General features: G+C 35.6%; 1 protein-coding gene and 1 long non-coding RNA gene across 2 annotated transcripts; both read left to right on the top strand.

Moving 5' to 3' along the window:
* Positions 1–1,032: 1,032 nt before the first annotated feature.
* LOC127010940 (uncharacterized) lies at positions 1,033–3,714 on the top strand. Its single transcript, XR_007763877.1, has 3 exons — positions 1,033–1,751; positions 1,834–3,105; positions 3,168–3,714. It is a non-coding gene; the product is annotated as an uncharacterized LOC127010940 (long non-coding RNA).
* Positions 3,715–5,925: 2,211 nt separating this feature from the next.
* Positions 5,926–15,023, top strand: LOC108036005 (eukaryotic translation initiation factor 4E transporter). The gene is made up of 9 exons (XM_017111901.3): positions 5,926–6,035; positions 6,206–6,321; positions 6,483–7,860; positions 8,976–9,105; positions 9,170–9,544; positions 11,871–12,077; positions 13,132–13,506; positions 13,822–14,151; positions 14,210–15,023. The coding sequence occupies exons 2-9, from the start codon at positions 6,296–6,298 to the stop codon at positions 14,449–14,451; spliced, it is 3,063 nt and encodes a 1,020-aa protein (XP_016967390.1). The 5' UTR covers positions 5,926–6,035; positions 6,206–6,295; the 3' UTR covers positions 14,452–15,023.
* The last annotated feature ends 143 nt before the right edge of the window (positions 15,024–15,166 follow it).

The following is a 15,166-nucleotide window of genomic DNA, read 5'->3' as shown; positions in this document are numbered from 1 at the left end:
TATTTACTAGTATAATTAATTTTATAACTGTTTTAGATATTAAAAAGCATATTAATATATTAACTATTTAAATTATTTAGTAAAGTGAAAAATTTTACAATTTAGATTTTCAGTATTTCAAATTAAAATAACGTTTCGTTAAATGATGTTATGCCATTTAATTTTAATTTAATAATGACTTTTGTTACCCCATTTTGATTCTCCTTTTCATAAATAATTTAAATAGTTATTATAGAAATACATACATAAATGTTATTATTATAATTTTACTTATTCTAAAATCAAAATATGAAATAAAATAAATACAAAAATAATCAACCTGCTCAATAAGCGGGCTGCAGCGAAATATGAACAATAACAATGCACGAGAATACATGTTCACACATCCAATCGTGTTTTATCGCTGTATGCGTGTATGAGAGCAGCTGGCTCTAGAGCGCTCTCTCTTTTCAGCAAGAGAGCCTGGAGCCAGCTCTAGAGCCAGCACCAAAAAATCGTGTGCAAAAAAATCGTATGGCGTTATTTATCTTCATATTCTAATGTCTTTGGTACGTCCCACGTGTAGCGGCAAATACTTATATGTAAATTTTTTATTTATATTCTTTTTTTACGTTAGGTACAACCAAGGAAAACATGGAAGGTCCGTCTCCGAAAATGAATGCGAGTCCGAACGAGCCTTTATCAAGGCGGATTTCGATCGCCGTACCCGTTTAAAGAGTAACATCGTCGACCAACTTATGTTCTTTAATAAAATTTATGATCTCATTTAATTTAAAATTTTTTTTTTATTTTTAATTAAATTTTTTATTTTCTAAATGAATAAAGGTTTTGTTTTTTATTTTTAATACAAATTTTATTGAGATTTTTTTAAAATTATAAAATTAATGTTTCATTCGATGTTATTTTAAAAACATCGAAAAACATCGATGTTATTTTAAAAACATCGAAAAACATCGATGTTTTTTGAAAAACATCGAAAAACATCGATGTCTTCAAACATCGATGTTTCTGCACCTCTATTCATCACCCCACTTTCGAGTAACGGAACCATAATTTTCTGGGTTATGTTATAAAACCTTTACCAAATTTCAAAAAGGGACATTCTTTATATGTGGATCAATGCACAACATCTTTAACTTAATGACCCACTTATCTGACTTTAATTTTTTTCAAATATACCACTTATATTAATAAATTTAAATGTGTCGCAGCACTCTTTTTATACCTCAAACAGAATGCATCTTTTTGGTTTATTTCTGAAGATAACGGAGAGGAGCAAAACAAAAGGACCGGCCGAAGGTTGTCTCTATGAGAGCCGCGGGCAGGCAGATTATAAGACACAGAAAGAGAGGGTAATCTCCGAAGATCTGTCTCTCTTTTTTTGCCGGACCGCCGACAGCAGCATATACATACATAGTTTCAAAAAAAAAAGGCTAGTGTGAAACTGAAGGGAATGTACAGGGTGTCTGGTTCCCCAACATACCTCCCCCTAAACGGCTGTTCACCAAAAAGACAAGATCGCCAATTTGGTTATGTGGCGCTTGAAGACTCATTGAGCGGCTTTTACGGTGACCACTCGGACTTTGTCGTCTTGTCCGGCGTCCATATGCCAACGTTTCCAAAGCGGTTTATGGGAACATTTAGACGGGATGGCTCCGGTGAGGCAGTGTAGGGAGCGACAATAAAAAAATGGGCCGGAGTAAGCGGATCTAGAGTAGAATCCCCTGATGAGCAACGAGGACGAGAGTTGAGTAAGACTTTAATCTGTATTAAAACTGTAGACAACTCCTCGAAAGTTAAGGCTGACGATCCCATTATCCTCTCCATATCTAGCTTGATGGACCGAACTCTGGTTTCCCAGATTCCTTTGAAATGTGGACGGTATAAGATGGCACAAGATTCTTCGTTGGCGAAGAAGTTTCGTTCTTGCGTTGCTCCATGGCTAGCAGCCTAATTTCGTCGAGTACTCGTTTGCTGCCGTGAAAGGTGGTGCCGTTGTCTGAGTAGAGATCAGCAGAGCTTGCATTGGATGAAACTGGCGTTTCTAGCTGCGTATACCTCTTTGAGAAGTCGGTCTTGAGTTGCCTGCAGTTACTTTGAAGCTATAAACTTAGAATCAGGCCTGTGCTGCAAACGAAAACTATGAATAAAGCGAGGGGAGCACGATCTCCGAACAGATCGTACTGTTAGCAGGAATAGTTAACGGCGCATTGACAATAGTGAACAGCCGCGTCATAAGTAGTAGGTCAGCGTTCAATTCCAGGCGTGAATCGATACTGATTTGATGTTTTGGCGGCCCCGAGATTGTGGAACTTCCCATCCGATTCTACTCGACTATAGACAACAACATGGATGCGTCTGCGAATCCTGGCGTACTTAACTATGTTAAAAATGTTCTCAAAATGAGAACCATATTTTGAACCCAAAAGATTCTCTCTATGATTGAATCAAGTTATTTTTGAACTTCAAATTTTTATACCCTTGCAGAGGGTATAAATATTTAAGTCAGAAGTTTGCAACGCAGTGAAGGAGACGTTTCCGACCCCATAAAGTATATATAAAGTAGATCAGCGTCACAAGATGAGTCGATCTAGCCATGTCCGTCTGTCCGTCCGTTTCTACGCAAACTAGTCTCTCAGTTTTAAAGCTATCGGGCTGAAACTTTCCCAAAAGTCTTCTTTCTATTGCAGGTAGTATATAAGTCGGAACCAGCCGGATCGGACCACTATATCTTATAGCTGCCATAGGAACTATCGGGGAAAAAATTTAAAAAAAAATGATATCTTCCGTGTTTCTTAACATTTACCTTTCTAAGCTTGGATATAACATTTTTAAATTTGTTCTGAATTTCGAATTAAATTTTATTAAAATCGGACGACTATATCATATAGCTGGCATAGAAACGATCGGATAATTGGTGGGAAATAATGTGAAACAAATTATAGCTTTGGGGCATGTTTCCATATTCTTATAATATTGTGAATATAAATTTCAAGTCAAGCAAGTGCTTCCTTAATTGCAAGATATTGTGCGTTAATCCACGTTTAAAATACGTCTCTTTTTGAGTTTTTTTTTTTTATAGGTTTTACAACACAGTTAGAAGAGGTAAATATATAGGTATACAAGTAAAACATATTTTTTTAAACACATGACCTTATTATTTTCAGGTGCGTTGGACAAAGATTCCGGGGACACGAACAAATGTTTACGAAAAGCGATGGAGAATATTAAAAACAAATTAACAAAACAAAAAACTAGGCTAACTAACAATAACTGTAATTCAACAGGAACCCTAAATAAGACTTCCGTACGTTCCGTTGTATGGCCGTTGCTCATATTTTAGTATCATATTATATTATCTTTGCTTAAAACGTTCTTCGATGGCTTAGACTCCTGATGCATCTAGATGGTTGGCCCATAATTTCTAGGCGGCTTAAAGCGAATGTCCATGCCAAAAGTCGAATTGAGTATCAGTATCGCCCAATCTGAACTTCGTAAACACGTTTTCCGCTGGAGCGAAGTTATAGATTTCCTCGTCTCTTTATAGTAAGCGACACTGCTATAGAAGGAAAAGTCACTGCAGCGAAATTTCGGCGCTGCAAGAGAATAGGTATAAGAAATATTATATTTTTCACAAAGCGAAAAACATTGCTTTGCAGTTATTTCTTCATAAACGAGTTACCCTTACTGAGTTAAAAAGATAAAATGATGATGATGAGATAAATGAGATGAGATAAAAAAGTACATCATTTCTAGAGTAAATTATTGTAGTAGTAGTATTGTATTATTATTGTAGTAGTATTTGTATGAAATTTTGTGTAAAAAATAAAATTAAGTGCTCCGAAACACTTGAAATGTTGACAGTGGCATACGGTAAAACTGTTCTGAGTAAAAAAAATGTTTACAAGTGGTACAAACTCTTCCCAGATTGCCGGGAAGATGCCAATGACGAGCCTCGCTCTGGACGCCCAAGCACGTCAACAACTGATGAAAACGTTCAAGCAGTGAAGAAAATTGTTTTGGAAAATCGTCGAATCACTATCAGAGAAGTTGCTGAAGATGTCGGTATATCACTTGGCTCGTGCCATGAAATTTTTTCAAACGTTTTGGGCATGGGTCGCGTGTCAGCGAAGTTTGTTCCAAAATTGCTGAGTTTTGACCAAAAGAACCGTCGCATGAGCATCGTTCAAGAGCTGTTGGATGACGTCAACGACGACCCAGATTTACTCAAAAGGGTCATAGCTGGTGACGAATCATGGGTATATGGGTATGATATCGAAACCAAAGCCCAATCGTCACAATGTAAGAGCCCAGGTGAGCCAAGACCGAAAAAAGCACGCCAAGTTCGATCGAATGTCAAAGTTTTGATCACTGTATTCTTCGATTACCATGGCGTGGTGCATCAGGAGTTCTTACCATATGGTCGTACGGTCAATAAACAGTATTATCTGGAAGTTATGCGCCGTTTGCGAGAAGCAATACGAAAGAAACGTCCAGAATTGTGGAAAAACAATTCATGGCTTTTGCATCACGATAATGCCCCTGCTCACGGCCAAAAACAACACCACAATAATGCCTCAGCCACCATATTTACCGGATTTGGTCCCATGTGACTTTTTCTTGTTCCCAAATCTAAAGAGACCTATGAAAGGACGGAGATTTGCAACGATTGAAGAGATAAAGACTGCATCGCTGGAAGAGCTCGAGGCTATACCGAAAAGTGCTTATGGGAAGTGCTTTGAGGATTGGAAAAACCGTTGGCATAAGTGTATTGTATCTGACGGGGATTACTTTGAAGGGGACAACATTAATGTTGATAAATAAATTAATAGTTTTTCTTGAAAATACAAAGTCACCTTACTTTTTGAACACAACTCGTATATAATCTTCACCAAGCGGGTGTGATTTCGGAAACTATAAGCGCAACAATTTTGTGTATACAATTCTTGGGACTTTACTGTGATATGTGGAGACAGATTATAATTTTAAATTTGATAGTAAGAGTTTTACTACTCAAAAGGTCGTATTCTTTTAAATGTTACCAAAGTTTTCAAAGTTTACCGGCAATGAATGTGGCGTGGTCTTACTGTCAAGCATCTGAGTTCGGTTTGTTGACAAACGCAAAAGACGAATCTTCTGGTTATATCATAAACAATATCATAAAATGTATTGTAAAAAGGTTGTTTTTGTTTATGTTAATTATTATTATTATTATTATTATTATTAACAGCGCTGTTCCGCTCACGCTGCAGGAAGTCACCAAGCATCCTGAGAATGGCTGGTAATGTTTTTTCCAACTGTCTTCCAACAGGTGGCCTTGTTTCGTTCTCCTTGTAGAGGCCAGCGCGTCCTCCAGCTCCGCCCTATTTGTCAAGTATCTGGTAATAGTTGAGTCCATTAGTTCCTTAATGGAGAGCACGGCAGAGATCGTGTTACAGGGGGCTGTGCTAAAAATATACTTAGGTACACCGTAACCATTTTTCTTTGGTCGGAACTTACTTTTGTTGGGTGGACACGCCCGGCAGGATGTCCAATACAATTCAATATGGTTTTTTTTTTCAGACCCGACAAAAACTATTAGCTGCCTATTTGCCTCTCACTCACTACTATGGTTTGTTCGCGGATATCTTCGATGTGAATATAAGGCTTATGGCAGCTAAATATTTTAGTAATACGATTACTATTAAAATCATAATTGGAATGTTACAAAATAAAATAATAAAATATATAATCACTTAAGCAGTGACAGTGCGAACAGGATTTAATTTAATCGCCGGTCTCTGGTGTGAAAAAATACATGTCGTCAGAATGTCGAGTTCTCAAATTTACTATTTGTTCCACTTTCACGGTTTCAAGACCATTGCCCTTTTTATTACACTTTTGGTTTCGATTAGAACCGATTGTTTTTACTGTCTTTAATCTCCCACTCCTAATTTGGCGTGATTTTCACAAAATATAAAATTAAAATTAAAAGAATATTTGTTTATATGCACAAATTTTTTTAAATAAAAAATAGTCAGATATTCTTAAAACACGTAGGATATTTACATATATATATATATATACATATATAATTATATATACGTATATACATATATGCTCTCGTGAATGTCTGTGTCTGTGTTTGCATAAGTGGTGCATACAATTTGTATATTCACGAAAAGCTAGTTTCCTCGTTCAAAGGATTGAGTTTTTTCGAAATTAGTTAGGACCGTTTATTGGAAAAGTTGACAAAATTGGAAAAGTTTTCAAAAAGTGTGGTTGCCTCAATCAAAGTAAACAAAAGCTTTTAGAAATGGATACAACAAAAGCAAATGCCAGGTATTTATTTTTAATATTTATTTCGATTATGCTATGTTTCTATCACTATCAAATCAATTGTGAAAATTATTTAATGATAACAAGTGTGCAGAGGCATGTCTGCTTACTAGGTATTGCAATGTATGTATTAATGCATTTTTTCAATAATTTTTTCACCTTAGGTACACCAGAGCAGATCTTTTAGCTCTACGATATGAAGGTAAAAGTCGACAGCGCCCGCACTGTAGAAATCGAACTGAGTTACATACATTGGGTTTTTGGAAAGTAAACTTAAACGCAGTTTCACTAAGTGTAGCCAACAACTACTCAAATCAAAATAAGAACCGGCTATCTCCGGAGGCGGATAGCTCGAGCCTAAATTGCTCCAATAGCGCTTCAATGAGCTCGCGTCGTGCCATGAGAAATAGGGAGCGGGCAAATAACTACTATCAGCGTTTTGTACCTACAGAATCCCTTCAAATGTGCGGAGAAGATAAAGATAAGGATAAGGATGCGACGACGCAAGGGCAGTCTTTTAAGTCGCCCGTCATCGATCATCGCAGCATATCATCATCTCACCTTATGCCGGCATTTGCGAAAAGACGTATTGCTGCATCGAGCGGTACCAACAACGGGGAAACAAACGAAACTTCAGTCAGCACGTGTGATGCTGCACCAAGTGCACATCAAAGAAGGGAAAGCAAGGGAAAAGTCCCCAGTTCACCTAATCGAAAGAGCAGCGAACTTGATATGGCAGAAACACGCTTGAATTATGTTCATCAGGAGCACGATCAATACATGTCATCATCGCCAACGTTTTCGACTTCCCGGCAGGAAAGGCGGATTGGTAGTGGTCGCTTGTTGCCCAGAAGTGATAATTGGGAATTCAAAAGCCAAAAGACTAAGGAGCCCAACACCGAGACTGAGAAGGATGCGTCTCCAAATGGAAGTGGAGGTGCAAGCGTTGCTAATCAACAGAATCAAAACCAACACCACCAACGCGTATTCAGTGGGAGGTTGGTCGATCGTGTTACTGAACACACAGATCGCCGTTTTCAAAATGACACGAAGAGGTCAGTTGACCGACAGGGCGTAGGTAATCGACGCATATCTAATAAGGAGCCTTGTAGTAATCAAAATCGTGGCAAGCGCGCAAACTCCTATCACGTTCACGAAGAGCCAGAATGGTTCAGTGCAGGACCAACATCACAGCTTGAAACTATTGACTTACACGGCTTTGACGACCTGGACAACAATGAAGACCGTTCCGAAATGGATAATGAAAAATTTCTACAAATTGATACAAATTTAGCTGCGCAAACGACGATTGATGAAGCTTCGAGAAGAAATAGCAACGTCAGTTTAAATTTGAGCGACGCATATCAAAGTGATGATATAATAGACACTGGTGAAAATATACTGAAATGCATTCAAAACTCATCGGAACTCTGCAAACAAAATCAGAACGAACAAAGTCAATTCCAATGCAGCCAAAGTACTGAAAGTGAATTTAATTTTGATGCCTTTCTTAACATGCATCCTTTGGATAATTCCCTAATGGTAAATACAATAAATCGACTAACTTTAATTATACAGTAATTTCTGTTTTCAAAAAATTAAATAAAAAACAAGAAAGGAAGTTAGCTTCGGCAAGCCGAAGTTTGTACCCTTGCAGTTTTAAAAATTAATCAATAATTTTTTTAAATTGAATTCGAAATTCTTAAAAATATAAGAATTTATATAACCAATATTATAAGCTAATATGTCAAAGCTATAATTTGTTTCTTATTATTTCCAATTTTTCGATCGTTCCTTTAACAGCTATATGATATACTCGTCCGATTTTAATAAAATTAATAATTTAATTCAAAATTCAGAACTAATTAAAAAATGTTATTTTCAAGCTTATAAGGTTATATGTTAAAAAACACCAAAGATATAATTTTTATTTCATGTTTTCCGACTAATTTTCTGATCGTTCCTACGGCAGCTAAATGATATAGTCGTCCGATTTTGATAAAATTTAATTCGAAATTCAAAATCAATTAAAAATGTTATTTCCAAGCGTAGGAGGTTATATGTTAAAAAACACCGAAGATATAATTTCTCAATATTATTTTACTACTAATTTTCGATTGTTCCTATGGGAATTATATGATATAGTAGTCCGATTTTGATAAAATTTAATTTGAAATTCATAACTAATTTAAAAATGTTATATCCAAGCTTATAAATTTATATGTCAAAAAACGCGAAAGATATAATTTTTTTATTTTTTTTCCCCGATCTTATGGGACCCGCTGTTTCCGAACAATAGAAAGAAGACTTTTGGGAGAGTTTTAGCCCTATAGCTTTAAAACTGAGATACTAGTTTGCGTAAAAACGGACGGACAAACGGACATGGTTAGTCTTGTTAATACTTTATGTGGTCGGAAACGTCTCTTTCACTGCGTTGCAAACTTCTGACTGAAATCATTATACCCTCTGCAAGGGTATAAAAACTTGTTGATTTTGCACTATCCTATCATAATGTTTAAATTAAAATTATACGCCACTTAGAGTAAACTGGTTGTTGTTAACTACAATCTTCTCGTAACGGAATAGTTTTAAATATATAGTTCTTAATCTATTTCTTTGATTAGAACATGTGTATATGTTATTTATCACTTATACAGAATAATGATGAAAACGAAAAAGGTGAAGCAACGGGGACATCACGCTTTAGCCGATGGTTTCGACATAAGGAAACTGCAAATAATAATGAACTTCCAGGTTTGCAAGACTTTAATGCTCAAGAAAAAATTGGTAAGTAAACATCAATACAAATTAACATTTAACCAACTTCTTTATCAACACTTGACATTTTAAGGTATTCCGAGTGTTAAGGATTTAGAAGCGCAAATGACTAAAGTAGACATGCGGCCGGATTATGTAAACACTGTAGGAGGACCATTCTCTCAAGTTGTGCAAGCGGAAAAACCTATTCCTAGGGACACTGAGGGATTCAAAAAATTACTGCAACAGTTGGGCTATCAATCTAGGCAGCATCATCCTGGCAATGACGTTTACCATATAATAAATCATTCAAATATAACTAATCATGACCATCTTGAGTCAAATCAACAGCATAAGATAAACAACTGCCATTCCCAACACTCAGCGTTAAGTGTCCACGGGCCAAACATACCGAGTAATAGTCACATATTTGCGCAAAAACGTTTGGAAACCCATCACCTAATGCAAAGTAAGCTATATAACAAAATTTTATGACTCTAAATCTAAGATCTGAGAAAATAACCATATGTCGGCACAGCTTAACCCGCAAGTCATGTCATGGTTTCATGTTTCCATGGATCCAACCCTATTCTGTCGGACACATTTGCAAAGACTTTTCTAAAAAATGTTACTTTCTGCACCAGGTGGATACTATGTATACATGAAGAAATAAATATCTACAGTAATCGTCCGATTGATACGAGTGATACAACAAACGAAAGGTACTGCAAAAACTGAAAGGATTGCATACCAAGAGCGCTAAAAGTTAAAAAGTGGAAATTAGATATAATAGGGTTGCCCGTAAATAGTTGTATTATCACTTAAAATTGTCGATTGACACCTCAACTGTTAAATAACATTTTGGGGAACTTCTCAAAATGAAAATATAAATTTGTAATTTCATCACAAAATAAATACTTTTTCTTAATTTTACATCCGGCACGCTGCAATTCAATATACTGTGTGATTAAAAAAAAAACGTGCCGAATGTAAAAAGAAAATTAATAAAAAGTATTTACTTAGAGGATTCATTTTCGATGAAGTTAATATGAGAACTTTTGTTGCTGTAGGTGCGATCGTCGTTTTATAAAAATTAAAATGTAACAGTGAAGGTTAAATTACATTATATGGACGCGCACACTTACCGCGTTGAGAACTTTGCGTGTAATTAAATGGAAGCCCGCACACTGATCCGGCGCGTTTCGGCTCGACGCAGGGCGTTACCGCGTGAGTGCTCGAAGAAGCATTCAAGCATCGTTTTCCGCGGCGATATCTTTTATTCTAGGAACCTTTCGGCTGTTATCGCCAATCGTCGGGGCATCAGTTTTGGGTAAAAACAGAGCGAACAAGTACAATTCTTATAAAATTCAAACAGAATTGACAATTAGTGAATGCCAAGAAAAAAGATAAGAAAAATGTCGATCACCAAATTGAATGTGTCGATTATAGTACATTCGCCTCTAAGACATCGCTCGATCGCCGTTCCTTAAACGGCAGGTCTGCGTCATGCCGCGCCGCGCCAGTGTGCGTGCTCCTTTATGCGTCCATTCCATTTTGGTATACAATTGACCATTATCCTTTAAATAAAATATTACTTCTTTTTATACCCTTGCAGAGGGTTTATTAATTTCAGTCAGAAGTTTGCAACGCAGAGAAGGAGATGTTTCCGACCCCATAAAGTATATATACATATTCTGGATTAGCGTCACTAGACAAGTCGATCTAGCCATGTCCGTCTGTCCGATTGTCCGCTTCTACGCAATCTAGTCTCTCAGATTAAAAACTATCGCGCTGAAACTTTCCCAAAAGTCTTCTTTCTATTGCAGGTAGTATATAAGTCGGATCGGACAACTATATATCGCAAAATAAATTTAAAAAAAAATCTTGTTTTTTAACATATACCTTTTTAAGTTTGGATATAACATTTTTAAATCTGAATTTCGAATTAAATTTTATCAAAATCGGACGACTATATCATATAGCTCCCATAGGAACAATCGGAAAATATGAAAAAATTATATCTTCTGGGTTTTTTTAACATATAACCTCCTACGTTTGGAAATAACATTTTTAATTAGTTCTGAATTAAATTTTATCAAAATCGGACTACTATATCATATAGCTGCCATAAAAACAATCGAAAATTTGAAAAAATTATATCTTTGGTGTTTTTTAACATATAACCTTCTAAGCTGGGAAGTAACATTTTATAATTAGTTCTGAATTTCGAATTAAATTGTATCAAAATCGGACGACTATATCATATAGCTGTCATAGCAACGGTCCGAAAATTGGTGCAAAAATAATATGAAACAAATTAAAGCTTATCACTAAAGTAAGCAACAATCCTTAAAAATTGCACATGGTGTTAGAAAAGTTGATTATTTCTTATAACTGCAAGGGTATACAAACTTCGGCTTGCCGAAGTTAACTTCCTTTCTGGTTTTTTTTGCAATTTAACTATTTTATGTTTAACCGCATATTTTTGAAAATCGGCTGTGATGATCCAATCGTAAACTATGAAGATTTCATACCAGGACTTGACAAATTTCATTGGTTTGGGAGAAAGAACAGAGAAAGACTAAAATGGAAAATTTAGAAAATTGATGCTGTGGGGGCAGGCTGGTATAAATGCCCCCGTCATTAACCTAGTTGTCACTCGACAGGCAGCGTGTCGGCAGCGGAATATAACATTTCAAACATCACAATATATGTAATATTTTATTTACAGAGCATGTTTTATTGTTTAAGAACAATGCGGAAAGGTGATAATAATCTTTTTTTTAAATAAATAGGCCTTATTTGCGGGGACGTTTCTCTGGACTTCTTGGAAAAAGAGTTGGGTAATCCTAGCACTGCACCTTCCACAAAGGAAGTTATTGCGTCAGTCCTCCGTGAATACTCCCATAACAAGAGAAATCCTGTGTCCATTGGGGATCACAAAATGTTTACACATTCAACGTTTCTTCAAGCTCAACCAGTTCATCCGCATTATTCTGAAGGTTTGTATCTAAATCCTCTTCTGCATTCGTATCAATTTAATATTAACATATTTTTGCCTATACGTACTGGTTATAGGGATATTGTGTAGTACAGGAAGCACATTTAAAAGGTGTCTCACAGGTTAAGTCTATGCAGTGTATACTTTCAACTTCAACACTGAATTTGAAAAGTATATAAGAAGGATCCAGGTATCTAATGAAAGATGAAATGGTGTGAATAAAGTTCAACCTTTACTTATATTCCTGTTATTTCCTGTTTGCGTAGCGGCAAAACGGAAAATAAAATTGCGGCTTTCCAGAATCACAACACGCTAATTTGAATACTTACCGCTTATTTAAATACTAAGTAAGCTTCTGCTATGTTTCCGGCTGTTTTAACCAAAATTTATCTCGTCGAAACTTTTTATAACCTTTTTTGAGTTTTTACCATCGATTTTGGATTAAGTAATACTCTAAAAGCTGGGAAAAGCTCGAAATTTCCGAAAAAAAATTACCCTCGATGGACCGCTGTTTTTTTAGAATAGTCTTAAAGAAAGAACTTGGCGGTGATTTATAATAGGTTGAAAGAAAGACAACTTTTCGTTTTACCAAGTTTTTACCGGGAAAGTGATGGGTAAACCTTTTTATAGTCAATATAAGCTGTGAGGCACAGTATAAATAAAAAATTAAGTTAGATATTTTGGCAAAACTAAAACCATTTTTCTGAATAAATCGGGGTCTTAGTTCAATTTTTTCTTGGTATGCTGACCTTTGAATTCTCAACAACTTAAGGCCTTATAAGATGTTCCGCTTTGACTATTTATTACTCGTGATGTTCCTGCCAACGCACTGCTTACAACGACACTGTAAACGCTCGTTAGGCTTGAACATTTGTTTTTGGAATATATGTATGAGCACCACTGCAGTGCTATGCTAAAATCATAAAATCAAGGGTATGAAAACTTAAAACGAATATAAAAAAGGTCTTTAAGAATTCCTACAACATGCATTAGTACGTTTCTTGAATATCATTTTTGATAGATCTTATACAACGTGGTTGCTTATTTTGTTATAGAATTGATTTCGCAAAATACTGCCAACCATGCGATGAATCCGTTAATTACTCATGGCAACTCGCCAACTCCTTTGGCATTTACTCCTACATCAGTACTGAGGAAAATGACAGCCGATAAGGAAACAACTCAAACACCGAGTTCTTCTCATAGCCAACAGCCACAATATCAAATGCATCCACAGCATGCCAAGCAACTTAGTGAGACGCAGCCAACAGCACCTATAGCCGTGCAGCCTCGAATGATATTGGGAGGTGGAAACTTTGTCATTGGCCCAAATAACCAACCAATATCTCCCAATTTGCAACAGTGCCGAAATCAACAGGGAATAAAATGGACTCCTGGTAATATGCAGATGGTGCAAGGGAAATCATTTGGTAAGTAGAAAGAAATTTTATTGAACCTTTAGTATAATTTATTTTATTATATTATCAGGAGTCAATTTTGCCATGTCCGTCTGTCTGTCTTACCGTATGAATGCTGAGATCTCGGCAACTTAAAAGTTAGAAAGAAATTAGGTGCCCTAGGAACATTTAAGGGAAAAATGGATGTTAAATCAAAGAAAAACGCTATAGTTTTGACTACTGATCTTATGGAAGCAAATAGGAAATTGAAAGAACCTCAAATAAACGGTTTTTTGGTTTTGTAACTAACTGACTTACATGACTACAATTCACTTCCTATTATTTTAGGTCGCCCTATACTAAAAGGAGGTCTTAATTCAATGCCACAACCAAATCCTGCATTAACTTTTACTACACACAAAATCGAAATGCAGCCAGTTCACTCACATCATCAGCAGCTGCAGCAACAACAAACACAACACAGATTTAAATCTGGTCAAACTGTGGAATCAATTTTGAATACGGAACATGTGCATCAAAACATTCCATCTCCGGTTGGATGGCATCAGCTTTTCTTGCAACATCAGCAGCATCAGTCACGGCAACAACCTAGGCATAGAATGCTATATGGAGAGATGCACCGGCAATCGAATCCACAAATGTCATCACCAGTACCAGGTTCAAAATTTGCTATTACACTTTGTTTAGTTCACCAAACATCGTATTTAATTTTTAGGTATTCCTGACAGTTCCGATTCTGGCAATGTGATTAAAAATAATAGCAACGCATCTCCCGGCTACCCCAGAGATGAACGGATGCCATCACCAACCAATAATCAGTTGGCGCAATGGTTTTCTCCAGAGCTTCTTGCAAAAGCTTCAGCTGGAAAACTGCCTCTTCTGAATATGAACCAAGCGCTAAGTTTAGAAGAATTCGAACGTAGCATTCAACATTCCTCAGCCGTCGTGCACAATTAATTCTTTAAGAAAGATTGAAGTTCAAAGCAGTATAATTAGAAATTAAATTAAATCTAATATTTTAATGTTTTAAATTAGTTTTTGTTTATGCTTAGAAATGTGTGTATACTTGCACGACTCTATTTAAAATGGTTTTTGCATTTCAATTCGGAGCATATAACTGTAGTTTTCTAAAAATTAATACAAATTTACTCAAACTATTTAAAATATGTATTTGAAGATTGTAGTTGATCATATTGTAAAAAAATATTTTACTGTATATAGTACACAATGAATTATATAAGCTTAAAAAAAAAATGTGGACTTTAATTCCTTGTCTGAGCGGGGTCAATAGGCCTTAAATATTTTTACACATTTTATTTAAGAGGTATTTTCGCTGCTCATGCTCCAGTTTGTGGCACAAATACGTTAATGATAGGTGTTTTATTAATATTTTATGTAGAGTATGTGTTTGACAAAGATAGAAACTAAAAAATTACTTTAAGGAAATGATAACAAAATGTTAAAGAAATTACAATATTTTGTTCTAACTGATAGCTTAACATTAAATTGTATGCTTTTCATTCACTGTATATTTTTATAATGTTTTTGTACTTGGATAGTGTTAGGATTACACATTATAGTCTTTGCTTATTTTAAAACACCAACCCAATAGTTTAAATTATTTTGTGCGAAAGTTCATTTATTTTCTGTTATATAATTGTCTTTTTTATGA

This window comes from Drosophila biarmipes, chromosome 4 (assembly GCF_025231255.1).
Source record: "Drosophila biarmipes strain raj3 chromosome 4, RU_DBia_V1.1, whole genome shotgun sequence".
Classification (NCBI taxonomy): domain Eukaryota; kingdom Metazoa; phylum Arthropoda; class Insecta; order Diptera; family Drosophilidae; genus Drosophila; species Drosophila biarmipes.
Note: the sequence above shows the minus strand (reverse complement) of the source record. Positions and strands in the feature narration are given on the sequence as shown.

Bases quoted from the DNA above. Each gene is read 5' to 3' on its own strand.
- LOC108036005 (XM_017111901.3), top strand. From the start codon at position 6,296: ATGGATACAACAAAAGCAAATGCCAG. The intron at 7,861-8,975 runs GTAAATACAATA...TCACTTATACAG, and splicing joins CTTTGGATAATTCCCTAATG to AATAATGATGAAAACGAAAA. The intron at 14,152-14,209 runs GTTCAAAATTTG...TTTAATTTTTAG, and splicing joins AATGTCATCACCAGTACCAG to GTATTCCTGACAGTTCCGAT.